At 43.8% G+C, this 15,309-nt stretch overlaps 2 protein-coding genes and 1 long non-coding RNA gene across 3 annotated transcripts; 2 read left to right on the top strand and 1 right to left on the bottom strand.

The window, feature by feature from the left end:
- Nucleotides 1-444: 444 nt before the first annotated feature.
- LOC308335375 lies at nucleotides 445-3,945 on the top strand. The gene is made up of 5 exons (XR_013966000.1): nucleotides 445-501; nucleotides 1,227-1,592; nucleotides 1,914-2,051; nucleotides 2,671-2,789; nucleotides 3,558-3,945. It is a non-coding gene; the product is annotated as an uncharacterized lncRNA (long non-coding RNA).
- Nucleotides 3,946-7,554: 3,609 nt separating this feature from the next.
- On the top strand, nucleotides 7,555-9,359 carry LOC308335468 (protein S100-P-like). Its single transcript, XM_080792517.1, has 2 exons — nucleotides 7,555-7,794; nucleotides 9,056-9,359. The coding sequence occupies exons 1-2, from the start codon at nucleotides 7,654-7,656 to the stop codon at nucleotides 9,194-9,196; spliced, it is 282 nt and encodes a 93-aa protein (XP_080648643.1). The 5' UTR covers nucleotides 7,555-7,653; the 3' UTR covers nucleotides 9,197-9,359.
- A 2,968-nt stretch (nucleotides 9,360-12,327) lies between these two features.
- On the bottom strand, nucleotides 12,328-13,908 carry LOC308335199 (lysine--tRNA ligase-like; the record flags this gene model as incomplete). Its single annotated transcript, XM_080792211.1, has 1 exon — nucleotides 12,328-13,908. The coding sequence occupies one exon, from the start codon at nucleotides 13,906-13,908 to the stop codon at nucleotides 12,328-12,330; it is 1,581 nt and encodes a 526-aa protein (XP_080648337.1).
- Between the last annotated feature and the right edge of the window lie 1,401 nt (nucleotides 13,909-15,309).

The raw sequence follows: 15,309 nt of genomic DNA on the forward strand, positions 1-15,309 counted from the left end.
AAAAAATGAGCAAGAATTGGGGGTTATCCCAGTTAGGGCCTTATAGATTAACTATAGTAGAACTGAGTTAGCATATAGTTTCTGATACAATAATGAATCTCACCTCCACTCTTTAAGTTATTTGCCGTCACCTTGCAGTCATGCGAGGGGACATAATACCTTCTCTGCAGTCTATTTTGTTCTGATGTCAAGTGCATTTTCTCACAAACAAGTGCTAGTCAGAACAATGCGTTGGTGCACTTTCCTCAAGATTCCGTTTATCTCTGCTCATGCGGTTGAGTGTTGCGCTTTGAGATGTGACCTCCCAGCAGAAGTTGTGGTTAACATTTTGCTAACACTTCCCTTTGCAAAGTGACGTGTTCAAAACGTGACGTGTATTGTTGTGGGAGGGGGATAGCTTTAAAGAAATAAGAGGTAAACTCAAGTTTGAAGTGTTTAGAATGATGAAGCTTCTCCTGAGAAGTCTGCTCCTCTCCTCTCTCTGTTCTCTCTGTTCTTGGGGTAGGTAAAATAAATACGCAGCATATACATGCAGCTTTTATTCCACCTTTAGCAAGACGTCACATATCATATGTCATAAATTAGTACATAGTGAAATGGTCATGATGCTGTTAATAAGGTAATCATTGGTTATTTAGGATTTGAACATAATAGCAAATGTGTGGTTGCATTTATCAAGCAAGATACTACAGTATATAGCTATGCTGAAATGCATTGTTATGTAATATTTATTTGAAAAGTGTCGCAACCGTTGTTTCATGTTTGAAATTATTTTTGGGTTTCATCAGTCTTGACTAATGAAGGCTGGGTAGCCGAAACGTTTGTCCTGTGATGTAGAAAATAAACCTTTTGATATTCTTAATTGGTGTGTGCGACCTCTTCACCTATTCTACAATGTTGATTTAGTGAGTGCGGTGGTCACAAGAAAGTTATCTAATATTATTATAAAGAAAATGTAGTGCATAAATTGAAATTGGCAGCACCATGAACATAAGTGTAAAAGCTTGAGTGTGATTCACTGATGCCTGACAGTACTTTGCATCACAATGTGATACATTGTGAACTTGTAGATTGGCTAGTTTTGGCATGTGACAGTGTCATACTGAGCATAAATTAGGCGTAGAGTCAGCGTTGATGTAAAGATAATTTACTGAAGTTACTGGTCCACATGATAGTTTGCGCATCATATGGAACTGTAATGATTTCTATAATACTTTCTTTCTAAGGTGTTTCATCTGGAAATGAGTTTCCTGTGACCCAGCCTCCTGATTTCACAGCCATGGAGGGAGAGACTGTCCACATCCGCTGCTGCTGGAATAGAAGCTTTCAAAGAGGGAGAGTTAACTGGCTGAAAAACGCAAAAGAGATTAATAAACAATCAACTGTTCACGCTTTAATTATAAAGAAATATCTATGTCAAACTGATCAAGGAAACGTGGCCTGTAACTGTTCAACGTTGACTTTGCCAAATATAGCAAGAAATGATTCAGCCACATATATCTGCAAACTCACTATAGAGTTACCGTTGTTTTGTCAGACTGAAGGGAAAGGAACTAGGATCACGGTTACAGCTAAACACAACACAAGCACTGGTGAGTACCGAAGCACCAAGGGTTCACAAGTGGTTCATATAACGTTTGACTCTGAACATTATTTAATAAACCTAAAGACAAAATGGGACAAATAAAACAGTTTTATGGCTTTTATCACTTAATATCCGTTATTTTCTATTATTAAAATGTATAATGTTATTAATTTTATTCTAGCTGCATCAGGTATATCGCAACAAATATGTTTCAGAGCCAGAATGAAACCGTAACCACCAGCAATGTTAAGTATTGTATAGACAATTATACAAAACTACCTAATTGGTAGTTTTAGAATGCTGACGTTTTTCTGTCTTTCATTCACAGATGTACCTATTGATTCTAATACCGACGAAGCGGACAAAGGGTCTCTGCCACTGACATCTGTCCTGATTCCCGTGGCTATCGTGTGTCCACTGCTCTTCATCACTTTCATCTGCCTCTGTTGTCTGCGGAGTAGACAAGGTACCCAATTAAAAGAGAAGACATGTCGGTGTCTATTCACAGTTTCTGAGATGAGATTCAAAAGGGAAACACGCACAGCAAAAATATATACGTACAAAAAAAAAATATTTACCCAGTAGTATTTTCATTTAAAAGGATTCATGAGACCTTCTAAATAAAAAAAATCTATTCACAGTTTCTGCCATATCATAAACAGAACAGTTTTCCATGAATGGCTTCATTTATCTGCAAAATCATTTAAAACATTTCCAAACGAACCTAAATAATTGAGTCAATGTTGGCTGATTGCTTAATGAATCATGGATGTTTAAATACTTTTTTCCTCCATGGACTACCTTTTACCTTTGACTTTGCAAATCAATCAAATTTAAATGCATTCAAAAGCATAAATGCACCAAAATCGGTAAAGATACATTGAGCGGATGGATCAGCAGGCTATAGGGTGAATGGTGTGGGTTCTACTTCTGATGCTATAATCATGGTACAGAATTAGCTTTCACCTGTCTATTAGTTAGTGTTCTGTGTCTGGTCATCTGAACAACAATCTCAATCCCTATCTGATTCACTTTCCCTCTATATGTGTGGATGTGTAACGCGTGTGCATGTGTGTCTGTCTCAGGGAAAGCAGCTAGGGTTATCTATGAGGTCCCCCATGACCGTGATTCTACAGAGGTGCAGATGGCAGATTTGGGGGTGGATGGAAGCAGCACAACCTCCTCCCATGGTTCCTCACATTGGGTGAGTCTATAGGCAACAAGTTCACCTGTTTGGCAGAATAAAGTTAGACCTTTAAAGGTAGACTTGGTTGAGCTGATACTAGCTGAGTGGTTAAGGCACGTAGGGCCCTATTGTGCCTATAGTGCTAAACCCTTCATGCCTAAACTTATTTGCCTTTTTGACTATTTAGAAAAACTCGCACTTACTGTATCTCTGAAATGATATTCCTAATCTATCTTTAAATGTACCACTTCTCTGTATCTGTCTGTCTGTACGTGTGTACGGCTGTAATTCACGTAACTCCAGAACCGTTCTCCCCACCGACTTTAAATTCGTCACACGCGTTCCACGCCCCCACAGAGAGTGCCTTGTCCGGTGTCGAGTCGGTCGGACCCACGGTTGTCCAGGCGCCACAAAAGGCCTCTGCCCGGGCTCTGTAATGAGCTGGCCTGTTCTGATATCACAACACTCCATATTTGGGCATGCCGGACACAGAACTCCATATATAGGAATAAAGAGACACAGAGAGACAGATACAGAAATCTCCATATATGGGCATAAAAGGGCACAGACAGATGGATGGAACGGGTACTCTGACACGATACCGACTCAGTGCTCTACAGCCGGGCACCGGTCTAGAGTAATTAAAGGCAGGGATGTATTCTTTAATCGCAGATATGCAAGCTCACAACGTGTCGCGATTAGACTTAATAGATATACAGTATATGATGGGTTTTCCTATCTCTCTCTCTCTCTGTCTCTCCCTGTCTCTCTCTGTCGTTCTCACAGTGTCAGGTGACGTTGTACGAGTCCATTGACTACTTTGAACGTGTGGAGCCGGAGGACAAAGCCAGGAGGAGGAGCAGCACAGTGGTGGACACTTAACTCACAGTATTTCTCATTAGCATTTCATCTGCATGTACAGTATACTGCATATACATTTCCTCACATTATTGTATAGAACTGTGGAAAGAGATGGGGTGATGGTAGTCTTGCGTGTGCCAGACTATTGCCTCCCACAATTCTCAAATGCTCCCGGTCATACAGTTATGTGGACAGTATGCCATTTGTTTTTTATCATTGTTTTCTACATGCATGCATTTAGTAAATGACTGTATAGCAATGTAAATATTTTTCTATAAAGTCTCAGTATTATCCAGCTTTTATGGTGTGCACTTGTTTCTTCAAGGAGTATAGATAGATGTATATGAGGCAGGCTTAGTTCTGGTCCATAGCCTTAAAGCGCTTGCTGCCTTGCATTAAGGCTACTATGGAACTGATTGGCTTCCTGCCTCGCATGAAATACAGACCAGCCTCTCCTCTGTAGCGAAAATGAAAATAATGACCTACTCACCAATACAAAGACGGGTTGTGTAATTAGAAAGCCTGCTTTCCTTAGTGGACACACTTTGAGCCCCCTACCACACGTATAAATGCACGTTTTGGCCAGAAGAGCATTAAGGCTATGGACCAGAGCTAAGGCAGGCACAGGTACAGTATATCGTTACACAAAAATATCACTTTGTGTGATAAATTCACACTTTGTGTGATAAAAGGTCTGATTTCTTGGTGACTAGTGGGGGTGCTTGTGTATTTTATTGCATTTTCATATTACAAAACACATTTGTGGTGGCAGTATTTTTGCAGTTAATTCTGACCCGTTTGGTGTATTTATTTGTGTCAAAATACATTTTTGATCATTATTATTTTGTCACACCGATGTGTTTTCATGAATACAATAGTGTGGTCATAATATTGATTACGCAACAAAAGACGAGGTTTCACAATGACTTGTGTGACGAGAATGAAACTGGGTGGAAACCGTGGCAGCGAGGGGCTCTACGTTGTGAACCGTGGCGGCGAGGGGCTCTACGTTGTGAACCGTGGCGGCGAGGGGCTCTACGTTGTGAACCGTGGTGGCGAGGGGCTCTACGTTGTGAACCGTGGTGGCGAGGGGCTCTACGTTGTGAACCGTGGTGGCGAGGGGCTCTACGTTGTGAACCGTGGTGGCGAGGGGCTCTACGTTGTGAACCGTGGTGGCGAGGGGCTCTACGTTGTGAACCGTGGTGGCGAGGGGCTCTACGTTGTGAACCGTGGTGGCGAGGGGCTCTACGTTGTGAACCGTGGTGGCGAGGGGCTCTACGTTGTGAACCGTGGTGGCGAGGGGCTCTACGTTGTAAACCGTGGTGGCGAGGGGCTCTACGTTGTGAACCGTGGCAGCGAGTGGCTCTACGTTGTAAGCCAAGAGCGAGAGACCGTCAGAGACCATGTTTCCATTTCCTGTCATTGACCTACAGTAGGCCTGAGGTCAGTGACAGCCGGAAATGGAAACGTCGTCTCTTGATTGTTTTGCACATCCTCTGCTTGGCTTCCTAGACGTGTGAATGTGACATGTATAAACTCCAACACACAACAACGCATACCGGTAAACACACAAACCAATGCAACTTATGCACACACACATGCACACAAACGCACATGCATGCACACACAGAAAAACACAGAATATAACTATTCATATAAAGATTCCCAATTGTCCACAATTCAAGCGTATGGATTGAAAGTTACTCCTCTGGTGCACAATTCCTGCCACTGAAAATATAAAAGTGACTGCTGACATTTCATAAGGACAACTTTGACATCTGTCATGCAGAGATTAAGTTTCCACACAGTGCAGTGATGAAATAAACCTCACATCCTGCATGCAGAACGTTGTGTCCAAACTTGAACAGCATTAGAGAAAACACACTGCCGCTTAACGGCTAAATACACTGTGAGAATCCTCAGTATTCATATCCATCTGTAACTCTCAGTGCAGAGTGCACAAATGTGTCGAAATGGACCCTTTTTGATTACAGTTGCACTCTCATATAAATGATTGTCACAAGAATTTCCGAACCTGGTGAGTCAGAAACTTTGCAGACCGTGTAAAGCTGCAAGACACACCCACAGTAAGTTGACCTAAGGTGGGTGATTCATTTTGGAGGATTAGAGCTATTTTCACAATAGGCCTATGTATCTGTGGAACCGAGTCGAACAAAATCGAATGCCTCAACTCCACATCTCTACATTCCATTAAGTGCTTTTGTCACGGCCTGAGAAGGGTGAGAACCACTGACATACACTCTCAGAGTTGAATTGTTCTGACTCACTCACTCATGTGAGTGGTAAAAGTGTCATGCATCTTTCCTGGTGCCCAGTTAAGGCTTAAAATACATTTAAGACAATATCTAGTCATTAGGCATCACAATATTATTTCCAGTCACAGTGTTATTGTTTAGTGACCTTTCAAAATGTACATAGGGACACACATAGTTGTTGTTAAAAATATTAAAACATGATTCAGCTGTTGTGTACGAGTAGCTCAGTCAGTAGAGCCCTAGCTCGCTTTCGCTCTTCGATGAATTGCATTATAATGCAGGGCTACAATAAGAACAAAAAAAGGTGTTAACCACCACGCATCCTGCTGCGTTTTCTCTCACACTCTCACACGTTTTCATGTGAATCATGTATTCACTCATGGGTTGAATAAAGGATATTTACCAGAGCAAAACTAGTAGGTAACAAACGCACAAAGTTAAACGCACAGTGTAATTCAAGTACTTCTGTAGATCGAATATTCACATAATGTGTGCCTGTCTTTCACCTATTACGATGACATGCCCAGCCAGAACGGGGATGGGTTGATGTGGTGACGGTAGGCGCATAGCCTAAGGCTATGTGTGCCTGTGGGCCTTTGCTCTACCTACAATACCTTCAACCATGTGCTGCTTTGTGTCTCTCCCCCACAATGAATTTGTTTGGGGAAATACAATAAATGACTGCCCTTCCAGAGTTGGGTGTCTTCTATAATTATATGCAACCAGATGAAAAACTACAGTGTGTGTCTTAGAAACCACACCTCACTGGGGACTAGAGAAATCTCTCTCTCACACGCGCACGCACACATTTCACGAAAGTCACTCACTAAAATTCCAGCATTGAGAAACTATATGCTCAAAAAGTTAGAACCAGTGAATGGGGTGTGGCCTAAAATGTGATGTAATTTGCATCACTGTGAAATGTTGCGCAATAACATGGCTTGTCAAGCAATTGCAAACTGTAATTATGACAGTTGCATGGATGCAAAGTGGTGTGTTATGTCTGGACAGGCATGGTGAGATGTGGGCAAACGGTGTGGTTTGGTAGGAGAAGGCGGAAAAAGGCAGCCGGATAAACAGGGTGCGTGGGTTTTAATTAGGGTGTCAGGATAAGGAAATAAATGTCATAAAAAAGACATCAGAGAGAGCATAAAGCAGATGACTAATTAAGCAATATTACACGAGAGGGTGTGGTTTAACGTGATTATTGCCACGACAGTGATGCGGTCAGGAACGAGACGTAGTCGAGTTCCACAAGCATCAGCAACTATACAATAGTTGCCTTTTTAAACTAAATCGCTGAAAAAACATTTTTTTTTAATGACAGATGTAGTCACTACGACCACAAATGTCCCAAGAAACTAGCTAGCCTAGACACCGAGCTTGCTGCACTCTGGGAAAACAGAGTAGTTGAATTCTTTTGATTAGGTGTGGAGCTCGTTTGATCCACGGCTAGAAGGCTGTTTCAACCAATCGGATTGCTTCCTCGAAACGATCATCTGTGGTGATGTGTACATTGGGCGTTGTGTGGGATTAAGATGTTGTTGTCATAGTGTGTGGCACCCCTTGGCAGCCCTTAGCCACACACTTACGCTGTAATATATACGCCTTTTATCCCATTGTTATAGGCAAGCATAAAAAGGAGACTCCGCTCCGTCCGACTCTCATTCACTTCTCTTTCTGTGGACGGTGATTTAACTCTCTTTGTCCTTTTGTTCTGACATCACCAGCTCTAAACAGCCATCATGGACTGCAAGCCAACAGGACTAGAGGCATGCATGTGCGGCCTCATGAAGACCTTCGACCAGTACGCTGGCGCCGACGGCACCCTGAGCAAGGCTGAGGTGAAGACCCTGCTGGAGAAGGAGCTGCCATGCATGATGAAGGTATTGTAGTGTACCGTTGTAGATCAGGGGATCTGGAGAGCGGCCCCCTCACTCCAGAGGGTCACATTGCATAAATAGCCGATGTACTGTACTAGCTCAAACAGCGTTGCAGTGAGTCACCCTTTGAACTTGTAGATCAGCTATTTTTTTTGCTTTATTTGAATTCAAATCCTGAATGTTTTTCTATTTTCTTTTATGGAATCCTGAAAAGTAACCTTTTTATTGAATTTAAAATGCATTTAGTTATAGTTATGTTAATTTTATGAACTAAATACAAATACATTGGACATAATACTCCAACAAGCTATACATATATAAGTAATCAAAGCGGGTCATGTTTGCATGTTTGGAATTTAAACAGCAGAAAATAATACTATATCAGTGTTCTGATATTAACCTGGTGGGGGCCGCATGTGGCGGTTAGATGTGCACTTGCAAGGACGCTGTTTCAGGGATTGCTCTGGTGCCACAGCACCCTTGGAAAATTCAAAGCACCCTTGGCTAGACTAGTCCAGTGCCGTTTAGGTGAGAGAGTTGTGACAACTCCGTTCACTTCAGGGGCCAGTCCAATGGCGGAGAGTGACTTCCTGGGCCGAGAGACTTTAGTTGTCACTGTACAATACTTTAAAACAGTTGGCATGTTGCACACATGCCTAAAATTGCTGATATTTGCGCCGCCCTCATTGAAAACAACGCATTTAAAACTCCAGCTTGTCACACTCCAGGGCTGCATGAACAGCGCTCAAGCGCTGTTTTCTGCCCCCTCAATGACGCCCCCCAGCACCCCCACATACGTACGATTTACGCTCAGCACCCTTGGCCGTGACTATAGATCTGCGCCCCTGTGCCGTTTAGCATGGTGGACCCTCTTGTAAACAAGTGTAATGCTTAATTGGCTCGTCCACTCACAGGTAACAGTCTTTGTATTGAGTTTGTGCTTGAAATGTACTGTAATTCTGCAAACTGTTAATAAATATTTTAATCAATCAATCAATCAATAAATAGCTAAACTCTTTAGAGGCCTGTTTAGTGTTGCATGTATTATATAATTGTATTGGAAGTAAGGTAAATTATTCTGCACCTTTCTCTCATTCAGATTTCCACAGCTGTGAGGCTTGAATTATAACTGACACAAAAAAGAAAGTCTTGATTATTTTGAAATAGAAGCATTCATTAGTACATCCTGTTATTATTTATTTTATTTTTTGCAAATACCCCAACAATGCTCTTATGTATGTATGTTTTTGTGTCCCTTACGCAGGCGTGTAAGAACCCAGCGCAGCTGGACACACTCATGAAGGCACTTGACCACAACGGAGACTCCAAGGTTGACTTCCAGGAGTTCGTGATCCTGGTTACTTCTCTGGCCTGTGCATGCCATGACCGCGGCTGCAAGAAGTGATTGTTCCGCATCCCAACCCTTCCCTGCACCTCCACGGTCCACACCCCACGAGCATGCGGGTCCGCGCTGCCATCCTTTACTTTAGCTTGTTCACAACTTTGTCTATAGTTTGATGTAATAGTGAGTTTCTAAAAAATACAAACCTTGGAAGAAAATCTGAAAATCTCCTGTTGTTCTTCAGACTTCAGACTGTGATTTGCTTGTCTGTGGGAAGTTGTCTGTCTGTCTGTCTGTCTGTCTGTCTGTCTGTCTGTCTGTCTGTACAGCTCCCCCCCCCTCCCCTTAAACCCTATACAGTATGCTGGGGCCCCCCAAGGCCCTATACTACGTGCACTAGAATGTCCTTGTAGATCTGCTATGTGCACCTTAATGTTTGCCCCCAGAAAAGGGATTTACCGGTATGTGGTTATTATAATATAATGTTGAAAAAGTGCATGTTCTGTCCTGACTGAAAATCCCACTCCTCTGGTAGAGATGCAAGACCTCAAAGCCACCAGCCTCGCAGTGGTGTAAAACAGTGGTTCCCAAACGTATTCACGTCAAGGACCCCCAAATTGACACTAATTAGCCCGCGGACCCCCATTGGAAAAGATATGCCTGGGACCCCCATAAGAGAAGACTCTAGCAGTGATTCTCAACCCGTTTAATTCCAAGGACCACCAGTTTGAAATGCATCAGTCTACAGGCCCCCGGCCCATTTAATGGCATTTCTATCTCTGATATCAAAGTTAGTTTAAGAGAGTGTACAAATGGAACCAAATGCCATTTACTAGCTCTAAATCAACTCGGATATGGATTAAAAGTGTTGGACCCTAAATTGGGCCTTTGCCGAATATACTAAATCAGCTGCACCACCATGTTCATCATCTGCAAGGAATTTCTTGAAAGGAAGTAGCTCAAACAAAAACTTTACAGATTGAAAGAGGATAATTCAAGCTTTCCCTACAGCTGCAATGTTGGTGATTTTGATGTTGTTTAATATAATTAGAGAGGACTTTCCTGTTTGGATGAATGGGCTGCCTATGGGAAGTGTCACCTATAGGTATCACCTTGCTGGCGGTCTGAATATGGAGAATGGGTCCGTAACTCAGCGAGTGCACAAATGGAACCACACACACCTGAATTTGGTTCCATTTGTACACACTCTGAGTTAAATTAACTGATTGATTAATTGATTTCATTTTACTATATAAATTGGTGTCCCAGCAATATAAATGCCATTAAATGGGGGTCCATAGCGATAATGCATGTCAAACTTGGGGTCGTTGAAATTAAAATGGTTGAAAATCACTAGAGCCATAAAAATCTTTTAAAATGGGGGTCCGTGGGCTAATAAGTGTCAATTTGTGGGTCCTTGACATCAACCACTGGTCTGACCCAGCTAGGACACACACTGAATCTATACTGAATGTATACTGCCCTCTAGTGGCATGCAGATGTCATCTCCCTTTTCCCCTTCTACAAAGGTGCACGTCTGAATCACTTTGATTGACGATGCTGCTGTTGTTGTGTTGTTGAGTCGACTGTTTATTTTGAGGCCTCTCCATGTTGTACCACAGGCAGCGACGTTTAACTGTCAAAGTCACAGGGAGGGAGCTGTCTTCTGGGTGTTTCTTTCGAAAGCTATTGTGAAACCAAACGTGCCAGGCCTGTAATCGGCTTGGAAGGTCAGCCTCTCCTCTCACATTCTCTCTCTCTCTCCTCTCTCTCTCTCTCTCCTCTCTCTCTCTCTCTCTCTCTCTCTCTCTCTCTCTCTCTCTCTCTCTCTCCTCTCTCTCTCTCTCTCTCTCTCTGTGTCTCTCTGCATTAAGAGGCTTATCTGGGATTAGGCGTCCAGACTAGTGGGTGGGAGGCCGCACAGGTGGTGTTAGAGAGGTGGAGATGAGGAGGAAACAGACACATTTTTGGGGTTGGCAGACTGTACAATATTTAGTGCAACACACATTACTGGTTTACTCAGTAATTTGCTGAGTAAACCACACGAAAGTATGCGCACGCACGTACGCACGCACGCACGCATGCACACACGCGCACACACTAACAGTGTGTGTGTGTGTGTGTGTGTGTGTGTGCGTGCGTGCGGGGTCACTGGGGCCATGCATGCATAGTGTTACGGGTTCATTGGGTCCCATACAACACGTGCTCGCAGAGGACATCAGAGTGTTTGTTGTCTGGCTTCTGTGGCAGGTCATCATGCAAAGACTAGGACAGGATCTATTCCACTTAACGAGGACAAGAGGAAATCCTGGCCATATCTCTGCTCTGCTGGAATGCTTGTGTAATAAGCTAGGCCTGTTATAGGCCTACGGACAGACCTGTGCAGACTGTGCAACAGCAGGCCTATGTGGGAAGTGGGCTTGTGAAATAATGTTTCGAAATAATAATCAATGATAAGACAGACAGAAGAACGGACGGATGGACGGACAGACAGGTAGATAGATAAAAATAGCAGTGGCAGGCAAACTGTGTTCTTCTGGGAAATATATAGTTACTGTCATTCATGCAGATGTCTTCCTATATGGTTTCAGAGCCTTCCTATAGCCTTCCTTGGCTTTTCCCTCTGACCTGCCAGAATGACTGATGGATTTGTTTCCTGCGTCTTTCGGCATTATTACCAGCTTCCTCCCAGTGACGGATTTATAGGACTTGAGGCCCCTGGGCCCCCGGTGCCCAGGGGGGCCACCGGGGGCTGCTCCAGCTGTTTGTAGGGGTGCTCCGATCAGGTTTTTTAGGACCGATCCCGATTCGATTTTTTTTCTTTCACAATACCGATCTAGTGCGTAAGGGGAAAATACTTCCAGAATTATTATGTCAAAACCCACATGAAAACTGTTCCTGTGTGTGTGTGTGTGGGGAGGAAGGGAAGAATGTTTAGGCCCCTTTTGGCTTCCTATATGATGAATTCCTGTTCTGTTCTCTAACTACATAGAAGTGTCTATTTGTTTGTCTCTAAATGTTTTGATGAATTGAACAATGTGGACCCTGTTGTAAACAAGTGTAAGGCTTAATTGGGTCGTCCACTCACAGTTAACAGTCTTTGTATTGAGTTTGTGCTTGAAATGTACTGTAATTCTGCAAACTGTTAATAAATATTTCAATCAATCAATCAATCAGGCCTTGGGTGTCACCCTCTATATGGGTGCTGCTGCCTTGTTGTCATCAGGCTTCATGATTGGAAAGAACAGCACCTCCTTGATGTTGTTAGAGTCTGTGAGGAACATGGTGAGACGATCAATGCCCATACCCCAACCGGCAGTTGGTGGCAGACCATACTCTAGAGCTGTGCAGAAGGTTTCATCGATGAACATAGCCTCATCATCTCCCTCAGCTTTGGCCTTGGCCTGCTGCTCAAAGAGCTCTCTCTGCTTGATAGGATCGTTCAACTCCGTGTAGGCATTGCAGAGCTCCTTCTTCATCACAAAGAGCTCAAAACGCTCAGTCAGGCCTTTATCCCTTCTGTGTCCTTTTGCAAGAGGGCTCATGATTTGAGGATGGTCACAGATAAAGGTGGGGTCGATGCATGTGACTTCAAGGAATTCTCCCACCAACTTGTCAAGGAGGCGGGCCGTGGTTCTGGGGGGAGGACATTCCACTCCCCTTTGGGAACACAACTCGTCAAAGAACTTACGAGTCTCGTCACTGTCATAGGTTTCAGGAGGAGGGAACGTAACGTCCATTACTTTTGCCAGGTCACGTGTCATGTTCACTCTCCTGAATGGTGGAGTGAAGTCAATCTCACATGCCTTTCCCTCTGGGCCATCGGGATGATACGTTATCTTGTACCCACCGGTGATGTGCTTCACCATCCCCGACAGAAGTTCCTCTGTGATTTTCATCAAGTCGTTGTAATCGGCATAGGCCATGTAGAATTCACAAGTGGTGAACTCTGGATAATGAGTGAGATCAATGCCCTCATTTCTGAACTGACGACCAATCTCGTACACTCTGTCTAAACCGCCGACCACAAGCATCTTGTGGTAGAGCTCGGGTGCAATCCTCATGAAGAGCTTCAGGTCCAGCTCATTGTGCCGAGTAACAAAAGGACGAGCCACCGCTCCACCGGGAATTTGGCTCATCATTGGCGTCTCGACCTCCAGAAATCCCTGCTGGTCCAGGAAGCTGCGCAGGTAGGTGATGACCTTACAACGCGTCACAAAGTTCTGCCTCACGTAGTCGTTGAGAATCAGATCCAGGTAGCGCTGACGGAATCTGGTCTCCTTGACTTTTAGTCCAGTGTGAAGATGTGGCAACACGTGCAAACATGGTGAAAGTAGAGTCATCTCTATTGGAATGATGCTCAGCTCTCCTGTCTTTGTCTTCCCTGGATGGCCACGGACACCGGTGATATCACCTCGTCGCAGCTTGCTGTTGATGGCCTCAAATCCCTTCGCAGACGTGTAAAACTTTGAGCTTGCCATAACCTGCAACTTGACACCTTCTCCTCGCAAGTCGTAAAATAGCAATTTAGCACTGGCTGCCCTCTTGGCATGGATGCGACCCGACACATTAAGAACAACATCCGTCAGATGTTCTTCAGGCTGAAGGGGGCTGTATTTCCCAATGAATTCTGTGAGTGACATATCCACGTGATATTTATGTGGGTAAGGGTCCTCACCCATGTCCTTCAGAGCTTGGACGGCCTGGGTACGGATTTTGAAGTACTGATTAGGCTCCAGAGTCTCCTCGTCCACCCGAAGGTCATAATGAGCCATCCTGTTGCTGGGATTGCGACTGAAAAATAGCTTTGAACTGGTATGTCTTGTCGCTGATAACGCTAATGAAGAATGGATAAACACTGCTTGGCTGGATGCTCGTAACATTGCACGATGAGTCAGCTATATCCATATACTGTATATATATGGAGTTTTATAGCATGATGTCAGCACTAGATGTCTCTGCCGGCTCCATCTATGGAGCTCCAGATCAGTGGTTTTCAACCAGTGGTCCGGGGACCACCAGTGGTCCTTGAGGGGGTTCCAGGTGCGCAACATACTAGTGTCATGTCCAGGGGGTGTATTTGTACATCAAAGCTGCCTCACGCTACAGAAACAGGAGATAGGCTCCTGCCCTATGGGCCTCATGACATCTTGGCTCGGCATGGCTTACTTACTTACACATTTAGAGAATGTAGAAGAATTGCTATTTTGCTAAACGTTTGCCTGTTAGCTCTCCTAATAATACCAACATCAATACAGCATGAAATTAGAAAAACAAATCAAAAATGTTTGGTCAAACCATGTGACTTAGTTTGAAAATGCATTGGAGCAGTCATTAAACACAAGACACCAGACGTAGACACAAGACAGGTGTCTGATACTACATGTGTGAGTGCAGCCACAGACTGTGCGGGTGAGCAGCACTTACTTTTTAGTCCCCAAGAACACACTACACATGCTCAATTTGCTCATGCATTTCCTTTTTTCCAGACACTCATGATAGTGACTGTAGCTATGGCACATCGTGATCATCGCGTGTATGTGTTCTATTGTTAGCCCACAGATAAGAGGCCCGTTTACTTCAGCTGTCGCTGGTGCTGTGCTGAATAACAGTAGCTAAAGCTGCACAGGGCGTCGACTCTTGTTTTAGAAACATTTGCCAAGTGAGTCACCATTATCTGCATGGCTGGCTGCTGTCAATTTTGCACTGCAAGTGTCAGTCATTAGTAAATCAAATTCAAGTTAGAGACTCTGTTAGTTTATTATCCTTAAAAAACGTATACCAACACCAGCCTGTTGTTGTCTGTCTACATCTTTCTCTCTGTCTGTGGAGGTAGTTGTGTATACATTCTTATAAGAGCATGCAGGGGGATTACATAAGTCAGTAAAGTCACCATGACATGGCAGACAAACAAAGTTCCACCCATACCATACATTCCATTCAAGTGGGTGTCAACACGGCCATCACTGTTAAACAGGCTCCTATGTGTGCGTGCATGCGTGCCTAAGTGTGTGTTATCATCAATTTGGCTTGTAGCCCATACACGTCTCTTTGGTCTAATAATGACGAAAAATAAGCACGACAGCCCCGTCATGCATCACCTTTGACCCACATCACATGAATGGGATTACAGTGCAACCAACTAAAGGCTGTAGATAATTCACTGTTTTAGATGT

This window comes from Protomyctophum bolini (genome assembly GCF_963924005.1).
Source record: "Protomyctophum bolini genome assembly, chromosome: 20".
Taxonomy (NCBI): Eukaryota; Metazoa; Chordata; class Actinopteri; order Myctophiformes; family Myctophidae; genus Protomyctophum; species Protomyctophum bolini.